The sequence below is a fragment of the Charadrius vociferus genome, unplaced genomic scaffold (genome assembly GCF_000708025.1).
Source record: "Charadrius vociferus isolate BGI_N301 unplaced genomic scaffold, ASM70802v2 scaffold424, whole genome shotgun sequence".
NCBI lineage: Eukaryota > Metazoa > Chordata > Aves > Charadriiformes > Charadriidae > Charadrius > Charadrius vociferus.
This window is the reverse complement of record NW_009648151.1, coordinates 393,357-413,576: the sequence shown is the minus strand read 5'-3', so window position 1 is coordinate 413,576 and position 20,220 is coordinate 393,357. Positions and strand designations below refer to the sequence as shown.

Below are 20,220 nucleotides of genomic sequence, written 5' to 3'. Positions count from 1 at the left end.
CCCCTAATTTCCGCCTCGTGCTGTGAAAACCTTTCCAAGTCAGGTGCGCTGTAGCCGACACTGAACCCCCGTCCTGCCCGCGGACTGCTAACGCACTCTGATCAGTGGGACCACAGCAAAGAGAAAGAGTTATTTCTTCCACGAGAGCTCTCCACATTCCAGGCTTTTATATTTATCAGCCGTTAATTCAAAACCTTTAATCCTCAAGCGTCGCTTTCCTAACGATGCCGAGAGCGATTTAGGTGCCGGGGGTAGGAGGCTGCAACCCTCCGGGAATGTAACTTGCGGACACAAAACCCTAAAGTAAACACGCTGCTTTGCACCGCGCATGCAGCTAAACAATGGCATCGGCAACGATAAGTCACTTATTCCCCTGAGCAAACCCGTGGCCCGATCCTGACAGTTCCTCTGGAAAAAAAAAAAAAAAAAAAAAGAATTAAAAAAAAATCCCCCTTGTTTCTCAACGCCTGCCCCGAGCGAGGGCTTCAGAATGTCGCACAGTAGCTGACTCCGTCCGGAGCACAGCGGTGGCTAGGACCCAGCAAGAGCCCAGAGAGGAGTCCGGAGGAAGACAAGCAACATAATTTAAAGCAGACACAGTCCCAAATAAGATTCTTTCCCTGAAAATGCCTTCAATACGAAGTTACAAGTGAGCATTTTGGCGTCCCGAATGGGTGAACGTGAAGCTGAAGAACAACTTCGTCGGTACCGGGGCTGAGCTGGTTTTGAAGAGCTGGATATGCTTTTTAAAGACATGATAAGCAGTGTTTGGGGATGTGAGAAACCCTTGAAAGAAGGTAAATGTGAAATATTCACTCTTTTTAACCCTGGAGGCTCTAATTTAGCAGCAAAGTGTCTTGTGTGAAAAAGTATCAGACCCTGGGGGTTTGGTTTGTGTTTTGTGTATTCTCTCGTGTTTAACCTCTCTTTGGCACAGGAGGACGTCTCTGTTAATTGTCTAAGCAGTAACAAAAATTACCTTTGGGGAAAATTTTGAAGGTGCTGCTGCTGTTAGCTACAAGCAACACCTATGAAGTGGTTTCAGGGTTAATACTGTAATAGAGATGGAGGCAAATATTGTTTTGGAGGGGCAACTGGGCAAACTGGGATAAAACCTTGATTCTTTCATGGTTTCATATGCGTTTTGGGGCAAATCAGTGCTCTTCGCCGCCGTTGCCCCCCCATCTGTTAATAAGTGTAGATGCTGACGTGGTTTGGGTACCATGCCTTTTCTAGATGCTAAATTATTTGACCCACTTAAGAAGATTCCTTGGGAGTGTTGCTTACTGGTATCACCTATATTTTTCAGTTGTGGATGGGGCTGGGTAATTTTGAAGTACTGTGATGGGAAACTGTGGTATTGAATATGCTTTAGAGCTCAGTCCTGCTCTGAGGTATGCTGGGATTTTTATCACAGCTGCCAGTGGGAGCAAACTGGCACTGAGCACGAAGTTGCCTCAACTCTGGGAAAGCCTCAGAGCAATAAAAGGTCCTTTAGGTCGAGTTGTTGCTACTGCTGCTCCCGGACTGTTTTTGTAAGCTGTGGTTAGAGACACCAGCGCCAGTGCCAGCAGGCAGGGTTTAGCGGTGATGCTATGTGACATTAGGGCAATGGGGATCCTGTGAGCCCTGAGCTCTGCCCTGGGAGAGGGTGGTGGGCATCTGAGACCTGCCCAGAGGGCAGGGAAGAGGGGGATGCAGTGCTGTGTGACGCTAGGTGTTGCTGAAGAGGGTCTAAATGTTGTCCAGAGAAAAGCTGGGTGGGGAAAAGTTCCTCAGCTGGACAGCTGAACTGAATACCACCATGGGAAGGGACTGTCCATAAGCGAGGAGGTTGTAGTGTACCATGAGGAGTGGCTTACCCTCCTCTGGACAGAGTCTACGTGGTCTCATATTGGAAGAGACCGCCGTGTCCCTGTGCTTCAGGGTGTGATGGCCTCCTTAGAAGCACCTTGAGGGACAGCATCCTTCCTTACTACAGAGCTGTCTTACACAGCGAGCCATTAAACCACATTTTTGTGTTCAAATACATCAATTTCCCAGTTGCTTTATAAACTTACAATCTAGGAAGTTTCAAAGCATGTTAAGACCCTGGATTGTGTCAGGCTTATTATTTAAGAAGCAAAGGGACCATATTTTGCAGAGGCAGTGTGACAAGAGAAGACATTGCAGACCGCACGGGACGTACACCGTCCATCAGGGTGGTGCCATGTTGTGGGTAATATCCATGGAGATTTCCTCAGCTTAACTCATTGGATTTAAACAGAAAAAATTTCCATTTGAGGGATCTGAGTAAAGCCTTGTAATCATCGGTATGTTTGTCTTTTCTCTCAGTTCCAGCAAACTAATACCCAAATGATAAAACTCATTTTCTTCTCCTTAGGGGAGACACCCACTCCTCTAATCCTGGGGAATGAGCAACAGAGGGGAACAACAGAGACATTATAGATGGTGGTATCAGCAATTCCTCCTTACATAGGATGATTTCAGTGTATTTTGCAAACAATCATTGAAAGGGTTGAGAATGAACATCCTTGTTTTTGTTTTAGCAGGGGAAACAGACTTCTGGTCCTGCTGCTGAGCCCCAAAGATAAACTCCAAGCTCTTTCACCTTGGGGTCTCAGTTCATCATCCGTCCCTAGTTGTTTCCCTGAACTGGAAGGAATGTGCAATCTGAAAACAGAGCAGCTGTGGTCTAAGCCTCCCCAGTTTCTCTTTTTCTAGTACACAACTCTTTTCTCTGGTTGGGAAGTGGAGGGATGGGCAGGTTCCCATAGTGAACCTGTTGGCATTGCTGTTCAGCAATTGCATGGAAGCATGACCATCAGCTGCATCCCACAAAGAGTGACTAAGCAGAGGGATCTCCACCAGCTGGGAACGATCCCATCTCTTTTGTTTCCAGCTTCCTGATGCTCTGTGGGTGAAAGACCCTGAGTAACGGTACATTGATGGCGGTTTTTGGCAACACATGTGCATGGAATTGGCCTGCGCTTGGAGTTTGCCAGATGCAGGCTTGCTCCTGGAAAGACTTAGGAGCAGTGCTATCTAAGTACTGCTGCGTGGCTTCCGGTGGGGAGCTGGCGTGTGTCTCACCAGCTCTGGATATGGGTAGAACCAGCTCAGGTCTGCCTGCAAAAAAACGTACAAATACAGACAGACTCAGCACATTTACAACTGAGGCTGTCACAAAGAAGTGATATCTGGAGCTCATGTCAGTGGTGACCACAGACAGAGACCTCATAAGTGTCCATCTAGGAACAAGCCGTTTGAAGGACAAATGCTTTCCCTTGGCCATGTTTGCATTTTTCTCCCATTGCCCAGTGACAGACCTTCGAGCGTTTGGCTCCTTTTGCACTTATTTCTGTGCTTCTTTCTTTTTTTTCTGGAGTGCTTTCCAACCAGCTACACTCTGATGAATCCTTTGTTTCGCGCAAATCCATACCATTTTGTATCAGTCTCTTTTTAAGGCATCTGCTTTCAAATGTATTTAAAAGTCTGCCCATACCTGGGATATATAAAACAGAGAAATAGCATTTGGACAAAAGGTTCTCAGGTTCTCAGTCCGTTCTTTAACCTGTTTATATTAACTCAAAAAAATTTGGATAAGCCTGTAAGAGCTTTTTGACACTCTGGGATGAGAGGAGTGGAGAATGTTGTAGATGGAAATGGAAACAGTTCCCAATGCTTGTTGTTTCTCAGTGGCACCCGTTCACTTCAGTCAGGATTCGGAACCCCAAAACTCCAGCCCAGTAGCAAGTACCTGAGCTGCCTCTACAGGGAGAGTGAGGTGGTTCTGGAAGGTCACTCAGTCTCTGGTGGTTGTCTTCCTCAGTGATGCTAGACACATGTGGTGCCCAGCTTGAGCATCTGGACTTCATTGAGTGGCCTGGGTACCATCTAGGTAGCAGAGTGGGGCAATCCCATGAAACACCTAGGATTTCCTTTTCAAGCCCTCATATAAATCTCTCTTTTTCCTACCAGGCTCAAATGGATGTAAAGGTAATAGGTAGGTCATAAGTACTGTAGGCTCAGAGGTGGGTTAATTTATTGCAATGCATGTGTGCTTTTCCATGTTAGACGATGTTCTGGTGCCAGCTTTCGCATGCATAGAGTGCCATGTCACATTCGAAAGCTAATTGTAATTACCTTTTCCTGCAGAACCATGAAACTGTACATCGTCTTCTTCCTGGCAGTGGTGAACAGAGGAACCTCTAACAATCAGCCCACAGAGGGGATGTCCTGTGAAATGGTAAGGCTGTCTCCCTGCTCAGGCCCCTTGAGATCCTGGATGAGGTTGGGACCCCTCGTTACAGGCACTGCAGGAATAGCTGTGGTCTCTGAGAAGGAATCCCCCCGCCCAGAACCAGGCTCTCCATGATGGCAGAGGTGGTCTTTGCTGGGTTAGTCCAGGATGTTCTTGGGCTGTGTCCTTGCTGTACTGAAAGCATGTTAAAGGAGGGGAAAAAGAAGGGTCATTACCTCCATTTTTTAATAAGGGGGAGCTGGTTGAAAGAAATTTGACCTGATTTCCCCAAGACTGTACAGGGATTCTGTGGCCGAGAGATAGTGAAAGAATTTAGACCTAAAATTGACTCCTTTATATCAGGCCTCAGTTCTTTGTGCTTTAAATAAAGCATCTTCAGTGAAATACATCTATACCGGCCCTTTTGTAATAACAGGGAGGCTGACCTCCTCTGCCCTGACACAGCGTTGCTGCCAGGAGAGTTGTACCTGACTTCTGCTGGAGGCAAAAAAAGTGAGAAAGCAGTACAAAATTTGCTCCTTGAATTTTTGCAAGCACCTGGTACAATAGCATAAACATTATTCATAGCTGAACTTGCTCCCTTCCCTATCCAAGTGCTGCTAACTGTAACAGGCCATTTAAAAATACTTTTTTTTTTTTTTTTTGAACGTTGAAGCTGTTCAGCACAAATCCTCAAAAACTTCCAAAATAGGGAAAAAAATAATTTGCTAGCTGTACACATCTCCCTTATGGGACTCATTCCATTCCGGCCCACCCTGCCGTATTGCTGCACTTCCTGAATTCCAGAGAAATTAAGACCTAGTATATATAAAAAGATCTTGGGAAGGTGACTGAGTAGCTCACTTCATTGGCTGGAGAGGGAAGACTGATGAAGGCACTGTAAACATGACAGCTTGGGTCGCATGTATCATAGTCATATGAAGGCTGGGAGGGCCACACAGTAATCCAAGCAGATTCGCCCCATCCCGTTTCTTGGAGTCACAGATCAGGCCGATTGCTGAGAAGTAAACACATGCTTGTTTCCACCACTCCACTGTAAACTGCTTTCATCAAGCCAACAACCCAAGGCTCTACGCAATGAGGCTGGGATAAATTCAGCCCTGACAGAAAACATGCTGCAGTCAGGGGCTGGGCTGCTCATCTGGTATAAATTAACAGCTCGGCATCGCTAATGTCCATGTTGATTGTCTTCCTTTGCTGGGCGTTTGGTCCAATGGAAGGAGGAGAGTGTAAATCCAAACATAGCTTAAAGAAAGAGGGAGCTACCAGATTAGCTGATGGGTCTATTGAGAGTCCTGCTTACTTCACATGATTATTCTTCATCACAGCCTTGCTGCTTTACATGGTACTTTCCCTGTGGCGACACCTTTAAAATAGCAAAGGCTCAGAAATGGAAACTTTCATCCCAGATCCCTTGGAAGAGTCACAGAATCCCAGAATGGTCAGGGTTGGAAGGGACCTCTGGAGCTCCCCCAGTCCCACCCCCACCAGAGCAGGGGCACCTCCAGCAGTGGCACAGGATGGCGTCCAGGCGGGTTTGGAATGGCTCCAGAGTGGGAGACTCCATCACCTCTCTGGGCAGCCCGTTCATGAGTCAGAAATGTGCGCTCCTCTCTGACTCACCACTGGTGCTCCTGTTGTTGAACCGATGTCTTGTAAAAGAGGTTTCAGGAAGTCAACAGTCCCTACCAGACCCCTCATATGGGTGTAAGCTGCACTGATTATACAAGTTACTGCACATCTACCCGTTTGCAAGACATCAAGGCACAGATTGAATGTCAGGAGGTCCTTCCTAACTCATGTTGCCTTCCAAGGAGAGCTAGTTCATGTTTTACCTCCCAAAGAAAGATGTTTCTGCTAATTTATGTTAACTGGGAAAGAAGGAGCTTTCAAATTATTAATACATACAAATACTTAATGGGAGGATGCCAGGGGGATGGGAGCAGTCTTTTTTCAGTGGCGCCCAGTGATAGGACGAGGGGTAATGGGCATAAACTTGAACATAGGAAGTTCCATCTTAACATGAGAAGGAACTTCTTTACTTTGAGGGTAGTGGAGCACTGGAACAGGCTGCCCAGAGAGGTGGGGGAGTCTCCCACTCTGGAGACATTCAAAACCCGCCTGGACGCTGTCCTGTGTAACGTGCTGTAGGTGACCCTGCTCTGGCAGGAGGGTTGGACTAGATGATCTCCAGAGGTCCCTTCCAACCCTAACAATTCTGTGAATTCTGTGAAATAATTTATAGAAGGGAAGGGTTTTTAGCAAATTATATCTTACTTTGCATTGAGGCGATGCAAGAAAATGTACATAACCAGTTATCATAGGTCAGCTGATACGTGGGCAAATTGCTAAGGTTCGGTTGTGTAGCTGAGCCTCCACCTGGGCAGGTCTTCTAGAGACTGGGCACAGACACCATGCAAATGCAAGTCAGTGCTAAGTGGCTTCAGCCCAAATTCTTTGGTTGAAACACTCATGAGTTAATACAGGAGAACACGAGTGGAGGCTTGGAACCAGCTGCTTTGTTTGTAGGGCTCTTACTAAGGTGGGTGACAACTTCCACCCGATCCCAACAATGCTCAACTTCTGAGCTGTTGGGTCATTTTTTCACCAGCACTTGAATGGGACCAGACACGAAAGGGACCAAGTGCTCCCCACCCTGCAGTACTTCTTGCCAACGGACTTCAAACAAACTGGCGGCAGCAGTGGCAGAGATGATGAAGTCAGAACTGGAGACCGGCAAAAATCTCTTTTCCAGCCTCAGGCTGCCAACCCACTGGGCTATAGGATGGGAGGAAGGGAGATACACGCAAACAGATGCTGTTTGCTCCATCCCACTGAGACGTGCTTCATCTTTTCTTCCTAGCACTGATGAGAACGAAATTCATGCAGTTTGAGCCTCGGGGAAGAAAAGATGGTGCAAAACAGACTAGATAAGAAATTCAGTGAGGATCAAAATAGTCAGTGAAAAGGAATGAAAGTCTGAAAAAAAATGGGAGGGGAAATGTTATAGGAACAAATGGCAGACAGTGGGAGGTATAGATTTTATCAGCCCCTTTTATCACTGGGAGGGTTCAGTGGATGCAGATTAAAGGCCCAATCCTGCAAGATACGCAGTGAACTGGGACTGACCTCTTCCCCCATCGACTTCAGTGAAAACCAGCCGGCTGGTTTTCTTAGCCAAGACTTGGCTAAGACGCTGGGTGCCCAGAGGGAGTGGAGGGTGCTCAACCCTTGTTGAGATCTGGCTCCAAGTGTGGGAAGAAACCTGGCATCTGCCTGAGGCTGCAAAGCGGCTGCTGCTTTTTCACTCCGGATTTTTGCATCCTCTGCCTTCTCCTTCTTCCACAAAACGAAGAAGAAGACGCTTCCTGCTCTGTTATTTGGGTCTCAGAACTAAGCCCAACTCTGTGCACTTTTTAGCTCAAAATAAGCAAAAAGTGGCTTTGCAGGAAAGAAATAATGTCAGGAAAAAGCCAGAAAATTCCCTTCCTTTCTTTTATTTAGCTGGGGTTTGTGTGAGTGAGTTGGAGGGAAAAAAGGAGGGGATTCAGGTTTTAATAGGCCATTTACTTGGGTCTTTGAGAAGGATGTATCATGGGAAGGACCGCGGAGCAGCCTGTGTATATCTAGAGTTTGGATGAGCACTTGCACTTCTCTGGCACATTTTTGTGTGGTCTCCAAAACTCACATGATGCAAAAGAGATTCACAAAATGCTGACTATTGCCCCACTTCTTCTAAACAGACCTGTCACTTCATTCACCTAAAAGTTCACATGAAACAGATGTTTTTTAATATTTTTTACTTGTGTTTCTTTAATGTCTGTGAAGCTTTGCGTCATGGAATCTGGATTCTATTTCTCCACAGAAGTTAAGATTCAACAGATTTTTTTTCTTTCTTTTCTTTCTGATCTTTCTACAAACAGTACATGACCCAGTCACCCAAATACATTCATAACAAGAGTTTTCCTCCAGAAAATTAAATGCTGCCTAAGCCTTTCACATTCCACTTCCTCCTGCTGCTGTATGTTCTCCTTAACAACAAAATACAGCCTGACATTTATGCAAAGATGAGCATGTTCATGTTTTCAGTGTTGCTTATGAGCGCATACTCCAAATTTTGCTCTGGACACAGATTCAGTCCCAGCTGCAATTAAACAGACGTGCATCTAGAAGATGAATTTGACTTTGACACTTGGGGTTTTCTCTACCCTAATGCTGAGAATTGGACTGAAAAGGCACAACCCTCACTGTACATCATGGCTTTTTTTTCCTCTCCAAAGCTGGTTTTACACAATTTTTCTTTTCCATGTTGTATCATGGGTGTCTTGCGTGGGTGGTTTCATAAGGCATGTGCCACATACAAGGAGAAGGGAACTGTTGCTTTAGGAAAAGGACAAACATGGATGGTAAAAGTCTGGAGTTTGGAGGCGGTCATCAGAAATGTTTCAGTAGCTGAACGACCCGTTTGGTTAAAGATGCACTTTTTAACTAAGCCATGGCTAAAGGATTAAATATCCGAGGGGTGTAACTAAGAAGGACAGAGATGGGTTTTGTGGCATAGGATCCTTATACACTTCTCCACATTCTTGATTTAGGGAGCTATGCTACCAACAGGGTGGAACTCTTCTAAGTACTACTTACTATTGCGTGTAGAGTTTGCAAAACCTAATACAGTGATGAAGCTCAGAAAACTAAACATCATAACAAAAGTGAGGAAACAGTGCTTGGTTGCAATGGAAAGAGGGCAAAACTCCTTCACTTAGAACTATTAAAATGAGCCTGGGAGAAAGGTACAAAAAGGAGAAGGTTGAGCAGGTATCACATGCAGATAAAACCCTCTATCGTTGCAAGTCAGAAATGTCTTTAAAATGAAATGAGTGCTGTTAGCTGCAAAGAAGCATTAGGATTGCTGTTCTTGCTGTCTGAATGCTCAGAGAAAATAGTGTGATCAGTGTTTGAGAAGAACGATCTGCCTGGATGCTTAATGATATTTTCTTTGTATTTCATGCAAAGATGTTTTTCGTTTGTCATGTGACAACCCCTTTTCTCTCTTTTTCTGGCAGGCAAACTCGCAGGCATTTTGCCACAACAAAGACCTTCACCAAATCCCTCGTGGGCTCCATCCGAATGTAAACAAAATAGATCTGTCTGGAAATCTGATTCAAAGCATCCCTGAAATGCCGTTATCATTTTACACTTCCCTCCAGTGCCTGGATTTAAGCTCTAACCAGATAAGCTTCATCGCGCCTGGAGTCTTTGCACACATGACGAGTCTGCTGGAAATAAATTTAGCCAACAATCACTTATATGAGCTTGCTCAGAATGGGACGGAGGGGATCGGACTTTTACCCAAGGTGGAAATACTGGACTTGTCCCACAACAGTCTGTACAATGGGATGGCTGAGTATTTCATTAAACAAGCCCCAGCGCTGCGGTATCTTTCCTTGGCAGACAACAGTATTATAATGATATCGCACAAGATGTTTCAGGGATCTCCCAGTCTTGTGGAGATAGACCTTCAGAGTAATATCATCATGGAAATAGAAGAAGGTGCTTTTGAGACTCTAGTGAACCTTTCCAAACTCAATCTCTCCATGAATTCAATTACTTGCATCTCTGATTTCAACCTCAGGCAGCTGGAGATACTTGACCTTAGCAGGAATAGCATTGAGACCTTCCACACCGCAAAGTCAGATGATGAATATAGCTTAAGATGTTTGGATCTGAGTGAAAATAAACTGCTTCACTTCCCAGTCTTCCCACAGGTAAATAAACTGGTAACTCTGAATTTATCAAAGAATTTAATCCAGCTTACTGCTGAATCCCCTCATAATAAAATGGACTATATGGAAAATGAATGGCTAGATGCTTCTTTTCATCTTCTTGATCAGAAGCAAAGCAGAAACAAAAGTTCTCTTTATTTATCCCAGCTTGTATATTTGGACTTAAGTTATAATGAAATCAAATCCATTCCGGATGAGTTCTTTGAATCAATGTTGTCCCTTCACACCCTTAATCTCAGTAAAAACTGTCTTCAGGCATTTGCAGTAACTTATGACAGTGCATTGGTCTCCCTAACTGTCCTCGACTTGAGCTACAATGCTTTGCAGAACCTTCTCCTAGATGCTGGCACGTTGTCAAGTTTGAAGGAGCTCTATATTCAAAACAACCACCTTCAGACCCTGCAATTTGATATCTTCTCAAGTCTTCCTAGCCTCAGACTGCTTAATCTACAGAGCAATAATATCAGCCTTTGCAGCATGTACTCAGGATTAGCTAAGCAAAGACTTGCTGGAGAGGAAAGTGGTTGCGTATCATTTGTTGATTCTCCTGCCCTTCAGTACTTGTACCTTGCTGACAACATGCTGAGCGTCCTACCAGCATACACTTTCTACAAGACTTCTCTGATTGTCTTGGATCTCTCCATGAACCCCGGACTCAAAATAGAAGTTAAAGCATTATCAGGACTGGAAAAGTCTCTGGAATATTTGTACTTACATGGCAATAGCCTGATAGACTTAAATATTGACTTGCCTTGTTTTAGTCACCTTAAACATTTAAACCTCTCTGAAAACCAGCTGAACTGGCTGCCTAAGTGGGGTAGTGACTCTCCACTGGAAGTTCTGGACCTACGGAACAATAGGTTTAGCACATTACAGAACAGCAATATTTTAGCATTAGAAAATTCCCTTAAAAATTTGTATCTCACTGGGAACCCACTCAACTGCTGTGGAAACATCTGGCTCTCATCAATGATCCAGAACAAAAACGTCCAGATCCCCAACGTGGAGCACTTAATGTGCCACCACACTCAGAACTTTGGGTACCAGGAAGAAATGCACATCGGGAACATCAGACCAGAAGACTGTGAAAAAGAGGATCTGAAGAAAATCAACTTCCTTATTATATTAACATTTGTGTTGGTTTTATCCGTGATCATCATTGGCGTGGGTTCATTTTTTTGCTTCCGCAGGCAAAACTTTAGCCATCAATTTAAAGCATAGGAACACAAAATGCCTTGAAAACCGAAGAAATCAGGTGCTACACTGCCGGTGTGTAGAAATGAAGGGTAAAATTCTCATCTTTGATTTTTAACTGTGGATTTTTAGATGGTTTCAAAGTGCCCCTGAACTGCAGCTGTATAGTGCTGTGGGTTGCAGGGACTGAAAGATGAATTTGCCGTGTTTTGCACTTGCTTCATTCACAAGCAGATCAGCTTAAAAAGCTTATATGGTGGTAGAAGAGGCCACTGTCAAGCCCTGCTGTTGTTTTGAGGGTTGTGTAATTTCAACCAGACCAAAAGAAAAAGCCCTCTATGGTCTTGAGACTTTTCACTAAGTTCAGAGACACTTTGTGATGTCACCTTCACAGAAAGACTTTATGCAAATTGAGCATTGTAACTGAATCACCCTTTTTATGACCATCAATGATGCCACCAACTGAGTAAGAAAGCCCTTCTCAAGTTATGTGCCTCCATGAGATACTTTGATTTGGTCTGAGCTTTGCTTTGGTCTGAGCTTTGCTTTTTCCTAACTGGTTGGCTCCTAACCCTTCTTAAACTGAAATTATACAAACCTAAGCCAGGGTGGGCCAAAATACAATCTTTCACGCCTTGAAGTTGCTTGGAAATCTCCCACGAGTTCCAAAACAGCAAGAATTTAGCTTAAAAAAGGAAATTAAAGTTTCTGTCTGTTGTGCTCATGGCTGCCATTTAGAAAATCCGCGGCTGTCCACGAGAACCAAAGACCTTGGAGGCAAGAACCTCTTTGGATACCCCTCTTTGCTTGTAGTATGTTGTTCCAGCCACCAGGGCAGGGCACGAGAGGTAGATGAGGTCAATTAGTCTTGGCACTTAATACCCATGAGGGATGTAAGAGAAATCTCAGGTGTGAAACAGCTGCACTACACGTTACCCAGATCTGCTCAGAAGGTCACAGGTCCACAGTTCAACTCAAAGAGGAGAAATTTGCCCCTCGCGTGCAATACATATTTAACTGGGTTTAATGTGAAGAAATTCATCTCTGGGGTGAACGCTTTTCAAAAGAAAAATTTTGGAGAATGAATTTCAACCAGCTAACATTGGACTGAAATGTTTATATTTCTAAGGAAAACTGTTGGGAACTCACTGCGTACAGTTGCATTTCAATGCAAAAGAATAATATATCTATTTTTAAAGGTCACGGGAGCTTAGACAGAAAAAAGGTATTTTAAAGATACTGGTGTGAAACAATACCCAGGGAATCTAGTCCAGGGACTTTATTCAGATCAGATGTCCACTGTCTCTCCCTAAAAAGATGTTATGGAGTAGAGGACTGGCTGCAAGGAAAATTATGTAGATCCTCATCCTGTGATGTGTTTAACGTGGCCAACCTGTTGCGTTGCTAAAAGCTGACACTGACATATGTTATGTCCCGTACTCTGACAGCAGATTCAGCCTTTTGAAGTGATAAGAAGCTCACCAACAGTGGGAGCCTGACCTACTAACAGGGTGCAATGGCTTCGAAGGAGCTGTTAATGTCAGGAATTGTACATTAAGGCACATAAGAGAAATAGAGGTCAAAACAAAACCTGTCCAGGTAAATAACTCAGAGTCTAATTGCTGCTCCACTTCTGTTTCTTCCAGCTAGTGAATGTCAAAATTAACACACTACAAAAAGGTGTATAATTCTATTTTTAAAGCGGTTATGTAAGAAGCTGGCTGGTAGTTTTCATTGTGGAATTTTGTACAATAAAAACACCTTTGAATTTTGTAAAAAGCACAGGGTTGTGAATATATTAAAGCACCAGCTTGGAATGCTCCACAGATGAACAGCTATGTCTTCCTATTTTTCTATGGTGTTCAGAGTCCACCTTAGACCTTTACCTTCTGGTGTATACCTCCATACCTTAAAGTACAACCAACAGAGAGCAAAGAGATCTACCAAAGATGTAGACAAGCATTTCCACTAATGGTCAGCAGCAATAGGGCCTAATCGAACGTCTACGAAAGTCAACGCTACCCGTTGGCTCAAGCTCTTATTCTGGTAGGAGAAACTTTGCACAAGCGGCAAAGCCAGGGATTAGATGGAAGCCTGATGCTGGAGTCGGTGATCTTTTCCTTTGGTGTGAAAGCAAGCTGAGCTGTGTGCCCAGACGCGGGCTAATTTACCCACACGCTCAGTTCATGCCGTTTGTGTGGAGCACGGCAAGATCATATCTCCTCCTGAGAGCCAGTATTAGCTTGGCTGCCATGACTGGAATTAGTTAATAACCTGATGACAGAGCCAAACCCATTTAATTAACGGTTTTAACACTGCTTTTGTTTGGCTCTCCCAAAAGGAAGTGCTTGTTATTACTAAACATCTGGGACTAATTAGACTTCCATTGACTTCCCTGGGAGCAGAAACAGCTTTCTCGAGGAATAAGCCTCAGGAGTAAAGTGCAGCATGGCTCATTTGGATTTCTCTGTTAGCAGCATAAGCAACTGAGAAGTGACATGAGCCTGCTCCAGCCAACTCTGTTATTTTGCATGGGATGAAGAGCATGAGGAAACGAAAATATGAATAAAAGAGCAAAGAGAGGGAAAACAGGGAGAAATGGGAGCTCTCTGTGGTATTATTCCTCAAAATCCTGGGGTGCATCAAAAGAAATGTGGCTAGCAAGTCAAGGGAGGTGATTCTGCCCCTCGACTCCACTAACACGGACCTGTTTAAGTGAGACAAGAGGAGGGCCACAAAGATGATCAGAGGGCTGCAGCACCTCTTCTATGAAGACAAGCTGAGAGAGTTGGGGGTGTTCAGCCTGGAGAAGAGAAGGCTCCAGGGAGACCTTATAGCCCCTTCCAGTATCTGAAGGGGGCCTACAAGAAAGCTGGGGAGGGACTTTTTACAAGGGCATGTAGTGACAGGATGAGGGGGAATGGCTTCAAACTGGAAGATGTGAGATTTTGATTAGATTTCAGGAAGAAATTCTTGACTGTGAGGGTGGTGAGCCCCTGGTGCAGGTTGCCCAGAGAAGCTGTGGCTGCCCCATCCCTGGAGGTGTTGAAGGCCAGGTTGGATGAGGCTCTGAGCAACCTGGGCTGGTGGGAGGTGTCCCTGCCCATGGCAGGGGGGTTGGAACTAGATGATCTTCAAGGTCCCTTCCAACCCAAACCATTCTGTGATTCTATGAAAATAAGGGTATACAGATGACAGCCCCAACTCTTGCCTCCCCTGTCTGCTTCTATGCCTGCAACAAGCCCAAATGCCAAAGTACCTGATCCTGCATCAAATGTAGCCATTACTCACACACTACACACCTTTCTGCCAGTTAGCCCAATTGTCCTCACAGCTTGTCATGATACAGGCTGTTTTGACTGTGATTTTGCAACCAAAATTTACACCCTCATTCCTTGGCTTCTCATAAAGTCCTTTCAATGGTATCTGTTGATGTAAAGAAATCTCATGCTGCTTATCCAGGGAATATGCTTCTGGGATTCTGGGATACCTACTACAGGACGTGGGATTTATACAGCCAATGCAAACCTTTTTATTTTATTTTTTTTAATTGTTGCATGGAACAGGTGGCTTTTTCTCCGCAGATGTTTGCAATAGATTTCCTTCAAATATTTTGTACCACAGTTTGCTGTGGTTTGTTCCCAAAAATGATCCTCTGCAGTAGGGTCAGGTAAATGTAAGTACTGGAAGCACTAGAAACACTCCCAGAGAGAGTCCCTAAAAGTTCAGCAAGTCATGACTCACGTTGGTCATCCACGGAAAGTCAAGTCTGTTTCCAAAGGCGTTGGCTTTTCCTGCCCACCCAAGACCAAACAATACCCTAGCAGAGTACCAGAGCCTCTGGTTACAGACCTGTTACAGGGACACTGCCCAGCCAGAGTGGATTAGTATCAAAGCCAGTAAGTGCCTTCTAATATTTCAGGAGCACAGATCATTTGCTTTCCTGTTCCTATCTATTCCCCATGCCATTCAGTACCCTCTTACTTGTCTGCGAAGAAAAAAATACAAAACCAAACCCAGCATCCACTATATCTCCACATGAGAGAAAAACATGTCTCACCTTGTATGGTCAGGTATCCTCTGGCCATATCTACTATTTTCCATAAACAATTGCCTATTCTGTTTGTGCACACATGTGCAAAGGCACAGCCGCACGCATGCTAGTATAGGAAATACATCACTTCGGGATTAGCTTTGTTTCACCTAAATTAGAACAGGCTGTACTAAACGATCTTCTATAATAACAACCAGCCCGTGGTGCTGGTGCTTATGGATTCCTATTTCATGCCTGTCTGCGTGAAGCAATTTGATCAAGATTTTCAAAAGCGATCAATGATTTATTTCAGATGGCTAAATTTGCAGCCTGTATCTCGCCAATCCTGAAACAGGTCTGATTTTCCAGAAAACTGGGTCCACCACCTCTCAAAACCAAGGCTCTGTAGTATGTTTTTTTACAAGACACAGAAAAAAAATGAGATTGTCCAGATGTATATATACTTATTTCACTTACTGCTTTCTAATGATAGCTCTGTCAGAGTTGTGCTCTGGGCAATCCTGCTTTAGCAGGGGAGTTGGACTAGATGATCTCTAGAGGTCCCTTCCAGCTCTGAAAATTCTGTGATTCTGTGTTGAACATCTGAAGAGCTGAAATACAACAAAGCTACCCACCAACACCTCCTCTGCCCCGTAGTCTGCTCTCAGAAGGAACAAGTTAAATACCTCCTCACTCACAGAGCAATCATTCACCTGCTCTTGTGGCTTAATTTGAGTGAAAGAGGAAAATTATCTATAAGGAAAAAACCAAATATTAAGTCTAGGGTCTGCAGCTTCCTGACAACACTGCAACTATGCAGCCAGAGCAGATTTTGGTCTCACACGTCATGGATGGTGAAGGACAAATAGATTTTGCTGAGAAACAAGAGAAAAGGGGGATGAGAGGAGTTGAGAGCCATCAGAGAGCTCAGGGGGAGCGACGGGAAAAGGAGGAAACAAAGTATTGAGGTAACTCCCTACAAGCAGTGGAGAGCTGAAAATACTCCAGAGGAACAAACTTGAATATAGGAAGCTCCATCTTAACATGAGGAGGAACTTCTTTCCTTTGAGGGTGGCAGAGCAGTGGCACAGGCTGCCCAGAGAGGTGGGGGAGTCTCCCCCTCTGGAGACATTCCAAACCCACCTGGATGCCATCCTGTGCAACTGCTGTAGGTGACACTGCTTGGGCAGGGGGGTTGGACTAGATGATCTGCAGACATCCCTTCCAACCCTGACCATTCTGGGATTCTGTGTAACAGGCAGTAATAGGTACCTCCCCACCTCTCCCTAACCCAAGATGTTAGAGGAGATCTGTGAAGCTTCAGCCCACCTCTTGTAGTGGAAAAGTGAGAAGAGAGCCTAGGAGAAAGATAACAGAGGAGCAGAAATGAGGGTTGATAGAAGAAGTGAAAGATGGAAGGGATATGGAGTAGAGAAGAGGGTTTTAGTACAGTTCAGTGCTTTATGATGGGTAAACGAGAAGTGTAAACTGGAAACTGAAGAGCATCCAAGAGAGATGGGTGGGAAAAGCTTTCCCAAGAGGCAGTCAGAGCTGAGCTGTGCAGAACAGGGGGAGACATGGGCACCTTGGCTAGGCCACATGCTAGCTGCTTGCAAATATATGACATATGTAAACAGAGGAGGACATCGGCTCACAAGGGGTGACAAAAATAAGCATATAGTAACCAGGGAAACAGGGTGAAACCAAAAAGAGACTGAATAAGCAGAGAAGAACTTTCCAAGGAGGGCCCATTGGGCTGTGCAACATTCTTTCACAAGCAAAGACTTTGGAGGCTGATGCAACATGATACTAAACAAAATTTTGGCAAATAGAAGGGAACAGTCCTGTGACACTGGGAGAGTAATTTTTCTCCCAAGCTATTGATCATGGCTGCTCTGTCGCGTTGCAGAGCCAAGTTAGTTCCACAGATTTTCTCCTCCTGTCTATTTCTAACAGTCATGGCATTAAAGACACATTTTCCAGTTCATAAGCAATATTATTTATGAAGAAACATTCAGGAAGGTGACAACAGAAGAGATTTCTCTCTACTGTTTCTGACTTTCCCATAAAGTTGAGCGGAGAGGGGAGTCCAGGGTCCAGGAGACAAGACCAGGGGAGAGAAACCCATTTTCAGGCAGGAAACTCACCAAGAAGAAGAAGGTTGGGGACAGGCAACTGGGCAGGAGGGATGGAGTGGGGAGAACAGAAGGGGAATAAGCAAAGCTAAACCAGGAATTTGGAAGACAAATGGGGAAGGAATGGTCAGGATGAAATCAAAAGCAGAAGCAGATAGCGCAGCATTACGGGGCAGAAGTAAAGGAAAGGAAGGCTGCACACTGCTTTAAGCTATATTTCTGCACTTAAGCTGATGGGACAAAGCCTTTACTGTGTTTGTGGATGACACCAAACAGAACAGCGGTTGATATGTTGGGGGCAGAGCTGCTATTCAGAGGGACCTTCTACATCACAGCAATGATCCAACAGAAACTTCATGGTGTTCAGCAAAGAGCTGCTCCTTGGACAGAACAAGCTCGTGCAACACTCCAGCCTAGGGACAAGTAGCTTTGCAGAAGAGGATCTGAGGGTCTGGATGGACAAAAAGTTGTCCTGGAAGAAGGTTGTAGTGAGGGGGGATCTGTCTCTTCTCCCCAGGAACAAGCGATGGAACAAGAGGAAATGGCCTCAAATTGCGCCAGGGGAGGTTTAAATTGGATGTTAGAAAAAGTTTCTTTACCGAAAGGGTTATCAAACATTGGAACAGGCTGCCAAGGGAAGTGGTGGAGTCACCATCCCTGGAGGTATTTAAAAGCCGTGTGAACATAGTGCTGAGGGACATGGTTTAGTGGTGGTTTTGGCAGCGTTAGGTTAATGGTTGGGTTTGGTCATCTTAAAGGTCTTTTCCAACCTAGACGATTCTTTGATTCCATGATTCTATGAATGAACATCATGCCTTAGTGACAACAAAATCCAGCTGCATACTGACCTGCATTTGCAAAAGCTTAGTTAGAAAGTCAAGAGATGCTGTTACTCCCCTCTATTTGGCACATCTAACACCACATCTGGATACTGTGTCCAGCTGTGGGCCTCCCAGTGCAAGAGAGAGGCTGACAAACTGGAGTAAGTCCAGCAGAGGCCACCAAGATGGTCAGGGGGCTGCAGCATATGATATGTGAGAAAGATGCAGGGAACTAGGATTGTTCAGCCTGCAAAAGAGAAAGTCTTTGGGGGGGAATCTTTTATCAATAGTAGAAGGTCAGTTACAAAGAAGACAGCATTAGGTCCTCCCAGGACTATTCAGTTAAAGGACAAGATGCAACTGCTGAGAGTTGCAACTCGGGAAGTTCAGATTGAACATAAGGAAAAAATTCTCCATTATGAGAGAGGTCAAACTCTGGAAAATCCTTGGAGATTTTCAAAACTCATCAGGACAAGACCCTGAGCAACCACTTCTGACATTGAAGTTGGCCCTGCTTTGATCAGGGAGCTGGGCTGCGGCTCTCCAGAGGCCCCTTCCAACCTGAATTATTCTCTGAGTCTTCGTAAAACAAGAAAAATCGGTCATGCACTTAGGTGAGGAGTACAGTAGCAGAGAAACTTCTGAGTAATCATCTGTTAGTGATATCTACTCCCCACACTGAAGCTGTGGCGGTAGAAATGTCCAGAGAGATGGCAAAAGTGGCTGATGATGTCAGATATGGGCAGAATTAGTCAGATCGTGGAACTCTGATTTCACATAATGTTTCCTTTTTTTCTCCATTTTTATAGCTTAGACTTAAAATTACCATTTTCAAAATTTTCCATGAAAATTCTGAAAAACGTGAAATTGGGAAATGTTTGCTTCGTAAGGCCAGAGCTTCAGTTTGAGCTCAATTATTCCTACTGCAGGAAGCACATTCTCTTACAATAGTAATAAAAAAAATAATCATTACCACATTCAGTTTGCTTTTATTATCTTTGTTCTAGAGAAGATGAGGAAATGTTTCAATTGGCTAATGCTAAATAAAATCCCTCCCCCAACTATCACTAAAACAAAACCAAGCAATACAAAACCAAAATGTTAGGCTGTTGAAACTATATAATTTTTTTCATGGTTTAACACATCAAGTAATGCTGGGAGACAGGAATAATATAAAATAAAACAATGGCAGTAACCATTTAAAATTCCAGAAGAGACCTATAAGGTAACATTTTCATTCAAAAATGTTTTTTTATTGTAAAACTTCCTTCAGTCATGAATACTTGTATCATAATTGGCACTTTTCTATAATATTTACAAGTTTTATGGCTCCACTGCCTTTCCCTTTAAAATGTTGTAACAAAAAATTCTGGCAAGAGTCGTAGATTGAAGAGTTTCAAAACCCCAGCTTCATTAATTGTTTCTTACTCTTGGAAAAAACTCTTTGTAGCAGACTTTAGCATATGTTTCTTGCCTTACATATGTGATTCAAGACCGTATGTTTCCTCTAATCTGTGCCTCGTGTTTCGCTACAGACATCAGGCAAGTTATCGCATTGCTGAAATGCACCCATCACCCCTAAATCGAGCGTCTTTCCTGTTTGGGAAGAATGATGCCCTGCAAGGTGAAGGGCGAGGAAAAGATCTGGGTGTTTAAATTGCCAGTCTAGGTATTTAAGTCCAAAATCTGAATCTTTGAGGTCCTTGTTCAGCTGCTGATTCTTCCATCTGGTCCCTGAAGTCCGTAGAGGACTATGTTTGATGTTGAAATTTCCTGTGCATTTAACAGTCTGTGCCTTGGCATGTACAGAAATGCCGCAAACAGCACAAAACGATTCATATCTGTGTAAGCTCCATCAGGGCTCTCATGTTGAGCATCCCTCTGCCAAATCTCCTAAGAGGGTAGATATTGCTGAAGCATTGCTGCTAGATAAAGCTCTGTACAAAGCGTAGCTGGGAATAGAGCTGCCACCATACCTCTATGCCTAGAC

General features: G+C 44.3%; 1 protein-coding gene across 1 annotated transcript; it reads left to right on the top strand.

Moving 5' to 3' along the window:
- The first annotated feature begins 496 nt into the window (after nt 1-496).
- Nucleotides 497-11,268, top strand: LRRC32 (leucine rich repeat containing 32). The gene is made up of 3 exons (XM_009884020.1): nt 497-797; nt 4,159-4,249; nt 9,328-11,268. Exons 2-3 carry the CDS (start codon nt 4,163-4,165, stop codon nt 11,266-11,268), a joined length of 2,028 nt encoding a protein of 675 aa, XP_009882322.1. The 5' UTR covers nt 497-797; nt 4,159-4,162.
- The last annotated feature ends 8,952 nt before the right edge of the window (nt 11,269-20,220 follow it).